General features: G+C 39.7%; 1 protein-coding gene across 1 annotated transcript in view; it reads left to right on the top strand.

Moving 5' to 3' along the window:
• The window catches only part of SCAPER (S-phase cyclin A associated protein in the ER), a 146715-nt gene that overhangs the window by 118725 nt on the left and 13924 nt on the right, over positions 1-14066 (top strand). The window contains exons 28-29 of the mRNA XM_061447266.1: positions 3268-3505; positions 6708-6857. Of these exons, the coding sequence (XP_061303250.1) occupies positions 3268-3505; positions 6708-6857 (388 nt within the window). The remainder of the gene's footprint in view (positions 1-3267; positions 3506-6707; positions 6858-14066) is intronic.

Below are 14066 nucleotides of genomic sequence, written 5' to 3'. Positions count from 1 at the left end.
TGCTTTTTTTCTGTGTTAAATGTAGACATTTAGTAAAGTTTGAAAGCCTATTTGCTTTCCTAGCTCTATAAACCAATGTAAAAAATCCAGTAAGTCTTGCTTCCCTTTGGTGGTTCATTGAAGGGGTTTTCTCCATCCTGACTACTTTACTTTGGCAGCTACTACAGACACAGAGAATAAGCTTCTTTAAATAGGAGAGTTAGAAGGAGGCACGTCTTTACTTACATAAAACTTGTATTTCTTACATTGTCATCGTACGATATTAAGGGGTTTTGTGGGGGTTTGTTTCAGTCTGTGCCCTGAAAGAACTGAATTTTCACTGGGCTTACCTTTAAGGTGGACTAAAAATCTGCTAAATGGATGAATATCATCTGCAAAATGCTTTTGGGGGTTGGCCTAGATGACCTTGAAGGTCCCTTCCAAACCAAACTATTCTATGATTCTATGAAATCCACTGTTGTTCAGAGTTGACCAAAATCACTGAAAGCAGCATACACAAAGGTTCAGGCTTTATTTTCCAACATCTCATACACAGTTTTTTCTACTTTAAAGCCCCAACCAGTGTGAATAATGTCTTTTACCTTTTTATTGTAAACATTTAGGCTTAAAGTGATTATAATTGATGATTAAAACCAACAGGAGCCAGTGGCCTGTTCATATACTCATTATCTGTAATATAGGGAACATAAAAAACATTTCTAACAGTTTCTTCAATCCAGCAAACCCAGCAGACGGATCTTTTTCTTTTTTGTTTAGCAGCTTTGTCTTGTGATATAACTTCAGAATTCTTGGTCTCTTTGTGAAAAAATAAAGCTGGCATTTTGAGTTATTTTCCCATTGACTTTTTTATGTATATTTTGATTCATTCACTGCTCCAGAGCAGCACAAAATGGCAAAAGGATTTCATCCAGCAGTTTAAGCTTTTTCATATGGAATTGTTTAAAAATAATGATGGAGTGAGAGTTGAAAGCAAGCTAACTTTAACCTTTGGTAAAATTGGTCAATGTTCCCATTGCATGTAGTCACAGAAAAGTCTGTGAGATATCATACACAGTAATTAAGTTGGCGTTATCGTTTGACGATGAGCATGGGGGTTTTTTTCTGTGTTGTACTGTCGAGAAAGCTAAGATGGAAATTAGGAAGTACTGGTTGGCAAAAGGAGCTGTGCTCTCCTGGGATACTGTGGAAATAAAACGTTCTGGTTACTTGAATGTAGTGAAGTGATGGTGAGCACATTTTGGCTACTGCAAAATAAATAATTGGACATCAGAAGGTACTTTAAAGTGAGGGGTACTAAGGAGTCCTCAGACACTCAAAGCAAAGTTGTTAAAATAGTGGTCCCAGAGCTCTTAGCTCGCCCTCCTGGTTCATTCCTCACTTGCAGCCAGGCTCAGGTGCCAGCAGGACTTGGAACTATGCAGTGGGAATCTCCACAAAGGCATGGCTCACAAGGGCAGGTGATGGCTCAGGAAGTGTCTGCTGACTCCATTCAGACCACAGAGCTTCAAAATGAAGATTTTGGGCACAGGAAAAGGAAAGTCATGCCATCAGTTGTTGTGCAGCTTGGTCCCACCAAAACACGCTCAGAGCTCAAGTATTTTTTCCACGTTCTTTACAGGGTAAATGTTGGAGTTGTTACCAGTGTTATGGACCATCAGATAAATGTTTGTGGTTCTTCTTTTGCAGTAGGTAAATGGCATCAAAACGTAATTTTAATAATCTTTTTCATTTCCTTCATCTTGTCTTTTGAATGTTATTACATGTATTTGGAGAGAATCCCATGCCAGTGGCCTTCCGAAGCGCTGTCATGGCTGGTTTTGTGGCACAGTTACTTTAAGCACTGGTAAGAGTTTGGTTGGCTCAGGTGCTCATCGTGTCCCTGATCGGGGGCACAATGGCAGTCTAGTGTCAGAAAGACCCTGGTTATCAGCCTTGCTCGTGGTTTTAGCACCTACTCATGCTACCTTACAGAAGAACTGTATCCACAAGAAAACACATAGATGCTAGCTTTCACGTTTGTGTGTTTCACATTAGTCTTCTTCCTTCTTCTCCAGAAGTATTGAAGCTATGTATAGCTGAAGTTAGCCCAGTACCCCGGCCTTCTCTGGGACATAGGGAATGCAGGTTCATTGTCCTGCTCTGCTTATTTCTCTCTCTCCCTTTGGTGCAGGGAAGCAGTGGTGTGCTGTTACAAATAGAAATTCTCACCGACAGCCGTTGCTTTTGGGTGAGGTTGTGCTTTTCTTACCTGCTGAACCCAGGACACCTGCTTTTTGTTTGCCTTGCTGGAAAAAGAGAAACACCGGAACAAGGTGATGATGGCTAAAACATTATTTAGCCTCCAGAGTAGTGACAGTCTTAGTCTTCCTTAGCAATGACTGTCCTGGATCATCATCTGGATTATTCGTAATGTGAAAAAATGCAGTACAAACCATGAGGGATTGTGTGAAGTGGTTTTGAAAGCTTGAATGTGAGAATGGAAAGGGCATCCTGAGTTTTTTGTCTGTCCTGTTACCATAGATAGCAAAAAACCTTCTCCATTATTTTATGTGCATACCCAAGAAATACCAAAGAAACCTAGTTTCCATATGCACAAGCTGTGTTGGTTTGTCTTCAGTGTTTCATACTTGATTTGTGCTGTGCTTCCCTACAGTCTCCCATAATAGAATCTGACTGAAATAAGCAGCAGTGTTTTGTGAACTGTTCAACCACTTCATTCTTAAATTTCTGCAGAACTATTTGATTAAGATCATCTGCTCCTAGTAACTTACTTTGCTACCTGGGTAGGCAGTTCATTCCAGTGCCTGCAGCCTGTCACTGAGAGCAGTGAGAGCTTCCAGGGAGTTCTCCCACCTCCACTGTCTGCTCTGGCAGGAAAGCAAGATGGGTGTAGGCTACTGACCTGAGACAGTTTGCATGGAGCCCCTAAAGTGCCCCTAGGCTTCCAACTTTCAAGCTGTCGAGTTTCTGCATGCTCTCATGCTGGTTCTTCTGAATCCGTTTTTGGGAGCAAACACACTGGTATGTGGAGAAAGATACTTAAAGCTGCAGCTGCACTGCAAGCGAAGAGAGCGTGAGACGGTGTCCGCATTATGGGAAGTATTTTCTGGAAATGCTGTGGTTTCCTGACACATTGGACAAGGTTTTGCCTGTTTAACAGTTTGCTGTTTTTCTAACATTTGGCTCACAAGAAGTGCTGCATCCTGGGCAAGTGTTCTCGCTGAGTGCTGGTCTCCTCCTTCAGATGCCTTGATGTTTCTTTGACAGATCTTGGAACATATTTGACACTACACGTCAGGACCCCACAGGACTAACGGCAGTTCTTCAGTCTACGGATCTGGTTGGAGTCCTGCATATGCTGTACTGTGTTCTTTTCCACGGGACAATTTCAGATCCAAACACAGCCAGCCCTAAAGACAGCTATGCAGCGAACACAGTTCAGGTTGCCATTCAGAGTTTACGTTTCTTCAATAGCTTTGCTGTTCTTGATCTGCCTGCCTTTCAGGTAACATGATTTAAAACTTTGGCTTGGGGTGAAAATGTTAATTATTGCGTATACTGTTGGGCTAAGTTTTGTCTTTAAGATCTTAGTTAAACTTGGGAGTTTTCGCAATTAAATGTGTAGGTTTTCTTCATTCATAAAATTGGTTATTTCCAGCATTATATACAAATACAACCAAAAAGTGAAAAGCTAGAATATGTGAAATGTGAGTCCAATCTGTTACTGCTTCTATTAAGAAACCCCTCACTTTTAGCATAGTACTTTCTATATTTAATAAACTCCAAAAATGTAAAAGAAAAAATCTTGGTCAGAACCACAAAATAACAGTTTTTCTAATGTGAAAAGACTTGCTTATATTATAACCACAGTTTATATTTGTCAGTACTTTCAGTGGAATCTGCATTTGTCAGTGCTTTTCGTGGCCACTTGCTTTAATGTTATAGCAGTGAAAGTGAAAATCACTTGGTATAATTTTTAATATATAAATTTAAATATTGCTATAACTATATATAGAAATATGAATGTAAATATTAAAAGTGTAGATAAAAATAGGATGTTATTGACCAAAAATTGGAAATTCAACTTTTCATATTTTTTTTATTCACAAAAAAACCTCCAAAACCATGACATTTTGAGTCTGGAGAAAGTTAAATTCTTTTCATACCTTCTTCAGCGAACAGATTTCTAGTGTAAATGAATCATTTTGTCATACAGAGAAAATACAAATGCTAGTGTATTTCTCAGGTAAACTGGTAAAGCTGTTGTATTGTTAGTATAAAACATCTGCCAAAAAGCATTGCTTTGCAAAACACGTTTAGCAGCATCAGCCTTACACAATGCATCAGAAGAGGATTCTGCTTTATTTACTATGTAATTTTTATAAGTTGTACCACACACTCCATCTGAAATGCATTAAACTCAGCAAGTGCTTTGCATGAGTAAAGAATTTAGTGTAAAGTACAACCCTCTTTGAGTTTTTATTTCTTGGCTTTGATTTTTAGTACATTTAGTGTCTCTAATAACAGCAACAAGCAGTTTGCATGTCGCGGTCTTCATCTACATGGGTGCAGTTGCAGGATCCAGTCCAGTCGGTGTTTTTTATTTTAAAAGGCATAGAAAGAGTATATTTGTTGGAGTTCCCTGTAAAACAACTCTTACACACCATTAACTCCCATTTCTTTCTGTAAATCAGGGTGTGTCAAAGTAGTTCTCTTCTACAGCTTGTTTGGTACCTCTTGGTTTCAGACTGGGTGTATATTTGTTGCTGTCGATATTACAGGTATATAGCAGAGAGTAAAACTTGAAATGGGACTGTTACTGCTTGTAGGGAGCTCCAGCAAAAAGCACTGCCAGAAGTGCTGCACCCCAATACCTCGAGAAGCCACTGTAGATTTTTAAAATATAAGCTCCAACTTAGGCTATCTGTATTTATCCCCCTATCAACTACCATTGTATCTGAGCATTTGTAACAGACCAACAGCATTAATTCCCAAATCCCATCATCTGCAGTAATTTGTTCTACATAAAATGATGCAAGACTGTGGGAGGTGTCCCTGCCCATGGCAGAGGGGCTGGAACTAAATGATCTTAAGGTCCTTTCCAATCAAAACCAATCTGTGATTCTATAAGATAGTAATTATTGCATAGGGGTTGAATTATTTCAGTTCATTGATGCAGGGCTCAGGAAGTGTCTGCTGAGCTGTCCTTCTGAATTGCAGGCACACATGTGCAGCTATCTCTTTCAGTGTATTAATGTGGTTTGTTTCTGTAATGTTAAAATATCAACACAGACCTAAGTCAGTTTGCTGTCCATTCTGACCTTGTAGACCATATCAGGGTAGCAGAGGGGAAAAGCATAGTTTATGTATCATCTGATTATTATCTACAAGGAATAGTTTTGTCACGTAACAGTAGGACTATAGAATAGGGGTTTTTTGATTAACAGAAGAGGTCTGGTATTCTAGAGTTTGTATTAGGCCAGATGGCTCATGGGTATATATTTCATTTAATTTGACAGTCTAAACAATTGAAAGATGGTAGTGAGAAACAGCGCAGGATCCTGAGCTGATATTAATTCTGGCTAAAAAGGAAGCATAGTTTCCTTGAAAAATTAGTTTAACTTCTATACACAAACTCAGGTGCCCCTTGACCTGTTGTTATCAGGGAAGGTTAAACCCGGAGTGCTAGGTCACAGCATGCGTGGACGGCACTAATTAAATAAGGGTGGACCTAAGAACACGTAAAGCAGTAAATGGGGGCTGTATTGAACATTAAGTGTTGAAAATACACTGACTTACCAGAACACTTGAGGTTCAAGATAGAAAGTACCCACAGCTGAGTCTCGGAATTGCCAAGGATCCTACTTTTGCTGGCTAGATTTGGAGTATGCTGAAGCTAAACCGTACTACCCATGGGATTTATGTATATGTCCTTCATGCAGGCTACAAGGTATAAAATCAAGAAAACTCTCAAATGAAAGATTTTCTCACAGGCCTGCATTGCTGTTTCTTTAGAGCTGGTAGACTTGTCATGCTCATTCCTTGTGCTTTCGTTTTCCCCTTTGACCCTGCGTCGTTCTGTCTGTTTGACATGTTTATTAAATAGAGGCTGTAGGCTGCACAGATAAAATCTAATTTTGAATCTCCACGTTACAGCAATTTGCCTACTTCTAAAAAGCATCCCAAGAAGCTTTGCAGCTGAGTGTTCTCTCCTTTTGGATGTTTCTAACTTTTTTTTAATGTTTGAAAAGTCATTATTTGTTATTAATCTTTGTATTCCATTTAGAGCACGAGTTATTAATGAGAAGTGTATTTTGCTCTTCTGCAGAAATGGAGATGGTTTGGTTTCTTTTGCTTATTACGAAGAAATATTACTAGCGTCAGTTTTACTGGAACATATATGTCAAATGAAATAGTCAACCTACTGCCACACAATGTCAGCTAAGAAGAAGCCAATTTTTCCTGTGTCCCTTTAAAATTTGAATTTATTCTTAATTTAGGGGCTTTTAATGTTGCAGTGCAGTTGTAAACAGTAAGTAATGAAAGGAAAGAGCTGGTTCTGTCCTTCTTCAACGTCATTGCAACAAAGAACATAGTCTGTACTTTGCAAAAACCAATAACCGGGTGTGATGGATGTACGTGTAATTCACACAGTTTCTGTAACATGCTGCTAGACTGTAACTTCTGTTTCTTGATCTTCTTTCCAGTCTATTGTGGGTGCCGAAGGCCTGTCCCTTGCATTTCGGCATATTATCAGCTCTCTGCTGTGGTACTGCTCCCAGCATACCTGTGAAGGATTGCTCCATGAAGTCATTATTTGTGTGGGCTATTTCACTGTAAACAACACTGATAATCAGGTAAGGCAAATGGAAAATGGGATCGGAAGTTATCAAGGGCACATTTAGTCATGGATCCTTCAAGAAAACTAATCCACTCAGCATTGTTTTCGAAGCACTTGGGATTCTTGTGAGGACGAATACATGCAGCTGCAAAAGAGAAGCTCAGGTTGCATCTTAACACAAAACCATTCATTTTATGTGGCCATAAGCAAACCCCATGTTTTTATGTAGACAGTGATGCTGATGTTGCACTGATTTTAGCTAGCCTTACTTGCTGCCAAAAGCTTAGCGACCAATGGTTTTAATTCCAATTTAACTTCATGTTGACTTGATCAGATGGTTGTGGTACCCAAGTTTTAAACCTTTTTAAAGTCATCTAAGCTAGTCTGCCATTAAGATGTGTCCTCAGATGCCAGTGTAGCCCTCTCCTTGGTAGTCAGAGCACTCATTTTTAAGCCATTCTTTTCCTAAACCAAAAACTGTTGAACAAACAGTGGAAATCCTCATTTATCTTCCCTGATTGTTCTCCACTTCTGTCAGTGGACTTCGTGACCTCTCATATTAGCTTGTAAAATAACTCAGACACAAAACTTCAAAAATACTTCCAGTATTTTCATCTTACAACCCTCCGAGTTTCCCCTGATTATATGTAGCATCTCAGAGTGTAAGCAGAAGTTGGCAGTGGCTCTTCGAGTATGTGAACCTGACTTTGGATGTGTAGAAACTGCGTTAATGGTGCTGACATCTGTGGTATGATTCGGTTGAATGCTGTATTTTATGAAGTTACTCATCTTCAACTCTACATACTGGTAACACCTGATTCCTGGTTTTGTTCAGCTTTTGGGGTAGGAGTTCAGGATGAGGAGCTTAGTGCTCTCAGTTAAGCTGATGAGCAGAAGAAAGAAGCATTATAGCCTGTCAGCAAAGTTTTAGAGAAAAGCTGTCCGATAACCTTACAGTTGTTGACCATAGTTGGGACATTAGAATATCTTAACGTTGACAGTGCTGTTAGAAGTGTTATTTGATCATATAGTGTAATTATACAGTCATGTTTCTGTGGCTTCAGCCGCAGCCAGAGGGAGGATCCGGATCCTGCAACCTTCCTACCCTGTGCAGCCAATTCCCCCAAAAAATGGACACCACTTTTTAATACGGTCATTTAGAAAACCCATGTGATAATTGCTGCCATTTTCTGATTCCCACTGCCACACCACGGGTCGTACTGGCAGCCAGAAGTGCCAGCAAACAGTATTGTCTATTCTCTGCAGTTTAAAAATGTCTTTTCTGGCACACAAGTATAAACAGATGTGATTCATTGCATAGAGGACTCGCAGCTCTAAATGTGCCAGGAACAGCGGAGCACAGGGATTTCCTACCAGCAATGTCCATCAGTGTGTTCCCTGCCCTAGGGTGAAGGTCTGGCCATGGTGAGTCGGCACCGTGCCATGGCAGCAGCTGGCTACGGTGGCTGCCGACGGGCAGTCAAGAGGCCAAGTGTGTACAGAATGCATTTATCTGCGGGCATGCTTCCCATCTGGCCATGTTGCAGTGCCTTGGAGTTTCCAGCCTGGGGCTGAGGTCATGTGCCATCACTAATCTGCCCCCGGCCCGAGTTAGTTTTCAAGATTAAAAGGTAGCTCTGCAGCCCTGAGAGTCAAGTTTAGGTCTTTGGTTAAACAACCGCAGTATGTTGGTACTTCCCATGCACTAAAAGCAGTCTGTTCTGGTGGTACTGTCTCAGGAGATGTCATGACCAGCTGAAGTTTTTATCCAGCATTCCTAATTAATAAGTTTTTAACTGAGGAAGTGGCATTTTGGTTTGTTGGGGGTTTCTTTTGTTTAAGAAAACATTCTGAAAATCTGAAAACCTCATTAAGGTACTTGAGAAATGCAGGGAAGGGTTTTTGATAAAAGGAAGTATTTGTCCTTTCATTGGTAGGCGAAGCAGTATGGCTTGCTTATGGTTATTAGTTTTAGGTGCTGGTAGTGTTGTGACTACCAATAAAGATGCGATGCCTTCCATGGGAAGGGAAGTGCTTCCTACTCATTCAGTTATGGTTTGGTTTTTTGTTATGTTACAAGCTTCCAATTTCTTCTTCCGTTGTTGATCATCGTCAGCATCCTACTAAAAATACAGACTTGGTCTCACAGTGAAGCTTTTCAAATGGGAGGCTTGAGCTCTTGGAAAGAGCTGCGTATTAAAAATAGAAACACCAGACTTGAGCAAGGGAAACAGATATCCATAGAGCCTGATAGCTCTTTTCATTTAGTATTTAAACAAACTTTAAATGAGTCAATAACTGATGTATTTCAAAGCAGATTCACATTATTCTTACAGTCAAATGTACATAGGTTTTGAAATGTTTGTAGTTCAAGTAATTCTTGTCCTCTCTAAATGTGTATTCTTTACTACAAACCTTTATCTGTTTTCATTCCCTTTGACCCTCAAAAAAGAAAAGAACAAATAGTTATTTGGAGTTTTCCGTGTGCCTTTTGTGATTGCTTTGCCTACCCACAGCAACAGAGAAATATCCAAACTGGCATACTGGAATAATGGAAACAAAATGTATTCATTGTTAAAAGAAATTGCAGTTTCCCACTTTGGAGAAGAGATAGATTCCTAAAAAGGTTATTTTACAGCCTGTCAACCTCAGTGTTGACCTTCTGTAGTAGCACTGTGATTTAAGTAAGTGAATTATTACCACTATACAGTCAAAATAATAAAAGGGTAATTTCCTAAATATTTCACATTCATAGAAGAAAATCTTCCAAGAGCATCATATGCCAGTCATTTAATGTGAGATAGGTTTGTCCGGTTTTATTACACTAGCTGTAAACGTCTCCAGATTTAGTTGAGTGGTGAATTACAAAGGAAAGTTCCTTTCTCTCGCACAGCTTCGAGATTCGGATTTCACTGCTGTTTCCAGAAGCCCCAGATCAGAGGGGGCCTCACAGTGGGTCCTACAGAGGTAGTGGCTGGGGTCCCAGTTAGTGTTTTCAGCATGGTTGGCTTTTGGTCCAGGCCCAAGTGATTCTGTCGGAGGGATGAGGACAGTGGATTCCTAAGGAATGCATTCCGAAGTGTTTTGATAGTGCTTGCTCTGTTTACTTTAGAAAGACTATGATTTCGCTGACTCTGCCCACATATGATATATTAGTAATATTCCTTTCCTTTTTTATGTTTTGTTTTAATATTCATAAAGCTTTTTCAGGGCAGCTGCCATCACTGAAGAGATAAATGCGCTCGGAAAGTGAAAATTTCAAAACCCAAAGAGTATTTCTTTAATGTTTTAAATGCTTTAACGTCGTTAGTCAAGCCTAAACTGCACTGTCTGTTTTGTATCGGCATGTGAACTTCTGTTTACTGCAGTTAGACAGCCTGTGTTCCACCACGCTGTAATCCTGCTGCAGCGGAGCTCGGCTTTATTGGGCATCTGCTTTGCCTGAAGTATGATGAAGGAAACTGAGTCTCTTTTTTTGGCCACCATTGAATCTACTAACATATGAAAACAGGTCCCATGGTACTAAGGATAGACATGTAAAACTAAACTGCATCATAAAAATAATGTCCTATCTTTCAGTGAGCCAGCCGTACTGTATCAGACTACAGGATTACTCTAATTAAAATGTTCTTGTTAATTTAAAATATCCTTCTATTTCATTACAGTTTTATTCCCTTCCATTGTTTGATTTAATTATTATAATGAATATAATTAGCATGTGCTGTCAGTTTGCCTCATTTGCATATTATATTGGATAATTGAATGTGGTCCCATAATTAAATTAACGTGAATGACAGGCAGGCAATTTGGCTTCTTTCACATTGCTGCATTGGGAATAAAAATCTTTCCATATTCATTGCAGTTAGTGAATGTTTTTCATAGGAGAAGTGATCACAAATTAGCTCCTCAGGCTCAGGATCTTGTCAGACAGGCTCCAAAAGAAGTTGCATTGTTCACGTATATTGTTGTGCATTTGTTTAAATGAAAATAGCTTTTGTTCTCTCAGTCTTTGACACACACCGAGTTTCGAGGGCTCTAGAAGAACCTCCCTAACTCGGGGGATTTGCAGGATAAGGAACTGTATCCTTTGAAATTGTGGAACTAAACCATATTATTACTAGATTGCAAAACAAAAGCTGTGTCAGAGCTGGGTAAAAGTGTGTGCAGCTTTTAAAAGTTGGGTTATAAAGTGAGGGTTTGTAGATTGGAGTAAAAAACTTCTCTTGGACTCATCAGTGCAATTGGAAAACTTTGGATACACAAAGTATGTCCTTGAAGAAGGGATTTCATCCCAAAAGTTTGTCTTCCAGTTGCATGTCTAACTTACTTCTCTGTCACTATAAACCTTTTATCCCTAAACCCTTGTGTCCATAGGAATGGTATGTTCTTATTGTGAAGTTATAAATAATTGAAATGTTAATATTTAATAATCCATATGGTGAAAATAGAAGCACAACCGTAACTATTCTATGATTCTACAATTTAATAGCATCATTTGCTATATAGATGTGGAAAATGTATCACAAAACGTGTTTCAGGCACACCAGGTCGCTCCAGTTAAAGGCATAAAGAACAGTAAGAATACAGGATATTTTGGGAGAGGAATTTCTCCTGTCTTAAAAATACAAAGCATCACACCCCAAGATCACAGGTTTAAGCATTATGTTCAAAGAAATTAACCTGTGGTGTGAGAGGCACAGTTCTGAAAGGATCATGACATTTATGACTTGTTCCCAGCACAAAGGGAACTTGGTAGATTGTCCCCAAGAATGGCTTCATCCTGAGATTGCAGTTTCCCTTTTTTGTTAAATAATTTGATTAGAGTTTTATTTTCTTACTTCTTAGGATTTTCTTCATGTGGCAGTTCTGTTACAGCAGTACAATTGAACCCACTCACATACATACATGACATATATCCTAGCTGTGGTTACAAGTACTGCTAGGTTGTAAGGGACACTCACAAAGCAATCTTGTATTAAAAGTTACCTTCTGGGGGGAAATTACTTTGGGCTTTCGAGAGTCTTGGAGCATGTTGAGTTTCAGTACATGCCCAGTTGCCTCTAGTGTTCACGTGAAGAAAGAAAAATACTTTTGATATGGGAAAAATAGTGAAAATCAGAAGTTGACAGCAACATTTGGAGGAATGGTTATAAAAATATTATGTGGAGTTTCCATGTGGGTTGTTTACTAGAGGCCATCATTAAACTTTCATTATTTCTGTTAACTTTTGTGGCTGTGGAGTGCCTGGATTCTGATCTGGTAGGTGGAGTTCTTGCAAATAGAGGAATAAAGATGCAGGAACTGGTAGTTACTGTATAGTTAATGTCCATATAAGTGAAGAGTATCTGAAATTACTTAATTCTGATTTTGTTCATTTCTTTGCAGAGGAGAGGTTTTTAGGAGCATGGATTTCATCTTGAGGTTGTGGCTTTAGTTCTTTAAACCTTTCAAAAAAGAAAACAAACCAAAAATCCCACAACCTTTTAAAGCTTTATAGGTTTGAACGAAAAATATGCCTGGTAAATTTTGTGGAATAGCTGATTTCGGCGAGTGAGTGATTCATATGAACTTGCAGTCTCGACTACCATTTAGGAGCACTTAAGCTTGTGAACAAAACAAATCCCCCAAGGATTAAATTCACCAAGTTCAAACAGAGTAAATTAAAGCAGACCTGTAACGTGTGCTTTTTCTCTATCAGCCTTCTGTAGTCAGACCACATAAATTCACTTAAGTGAACCAGTGGCCATTGGTGAAAAGTGGGGATGGCTCTTAGGCAATTTGTCAGACACCTTTGTTGTTATTTGAGCTTAGAGAAGAAATGTGTCTGTTTTTAAGAATGATCTACGACAAAGCAAATGAAATATGACAGAAGCATGTGGGACTGCGTATTTCCCACGTCTCATCTTATTGTATTTCTAACGTTCCAAAATGCATCACATAATCTTTTTTTTTTAATCTTTTCTTTTTTGGAGAGGGTGTGTGGAATATGGGCAAAGATGTGACTTGAAATCAAGGGTATTCAGTTTCAGTTCATGATGGGTGGATGAATCCTGTAGGAGGGGAAGAGAGAGCGCATAGGAATTGATATAAGAAATGGATGCACTTGCATTTATCTTACTGTCTCAGTGTTACAGTGTAAACAGAAAAGAATAAACTTAGCTCCCAGTGTCATAAAAAGCCAGCACTTTGAACAACCTTAAAATACAATCTGTAACTAAAGGTTAGGGATGAAGAGAGAGCGACTGGCTAATGCCGCCTTCAGCCAGCGACGTTCTAATCTTATTCCTGGGTCAGGAATAAAAAGAGTTTGGAGGTCTCAGCTTAATCCCCAATGGACCTTTGTCCACATTGAAAAAAAACACCACAGCGTTTGGCATAATCCTGCTTAATAAGCAGTTTCTTCTCAGCTAAGACCTGGGCCTGGAACATTATGGGTTTGGCTGGTGGAGCTCCGCTGGCGGAGATGGACGCAGAAGCTTGCCCAGCGCCTGCCCTCGTTCTGCTCCTTCCCACCCAGCAGCTGGTCTCTGGGTCTCTCCTTTTCATGAGAAACTTCACACAGAAATTTAAAACAAAGTCTAAAGCCTGCAAATATTTAATCCGGCCTTGGGAGCTATTGTCTGGCTCGCCTCGTGTGTGAGGGAACTCCCTCTACTTCTCCCATAAACTGTAAGTTTTCCAAGGCTCTGCAGACCCACAGTGACTGTCCCCAACATCACTGGCCCCATGCAGAGAGGACGCCAGCCTGCTCTGTGTTCACAGCTTTGGGCTTGGGCAGTTGACGGTTGTTTTCAAGCACTTTGGATGCTGCTCTGAGGGTGGGAGCCTGTGAGAGGCCCAGAAAAGTCTCCAGACCCATTTCATCATGTTCAGCTCAAGTAATGCTTGATTGGAGGGATATTGAAACATAAAACAAAATGCGTTAGATCTTGCAAAGTAAGTACTATGGAAAATCCTGCTCGTCTTTCCTCTCCCGTTAGTAGTGGGTAGATTATAGCACATTTTTTGTGGCAGAAAAGTACATGTCCCTGCTCTCTGACGCTCTTCCTCAGCCAGCTCGGTAACGTGTCCAATGGCTCAGTGTTTCACAGTCTTTTTTAGTGGATGATCAGATATTTTGACAAACCCTAAAGGTTTAAATAAACATAAATGTTTCTTGTGGAAGCCAGAAGACAAAATGTACTAGTGATAAAAAGTAATCTCAGGCTGTATTAGCTCAGTTGCA

Source organism: Pezoporus flaviventris, unplaced genomic scaffold, assembly GCF_033815535.1.
Source record: "Pezoporus flaviventris isolate CSIRO_AGI_PZ_B2104156 unplaced genomic scaffold, CSIRO_AGI_Pfla_v1 ptg000006l, whole genome shotgun sequence".
Lineage (NCBI taxonomy): Eukaryota > Metazoa > Chordata > Aves > Psittaciformes > Psittacidae > Pezoporus > Pezoporus flaviventris.
The sequence above is the reverse complement of the archived record's forward strand: the minus strand, read 5'-3'. Positions and strand labels throughout refer to the sequence as shown.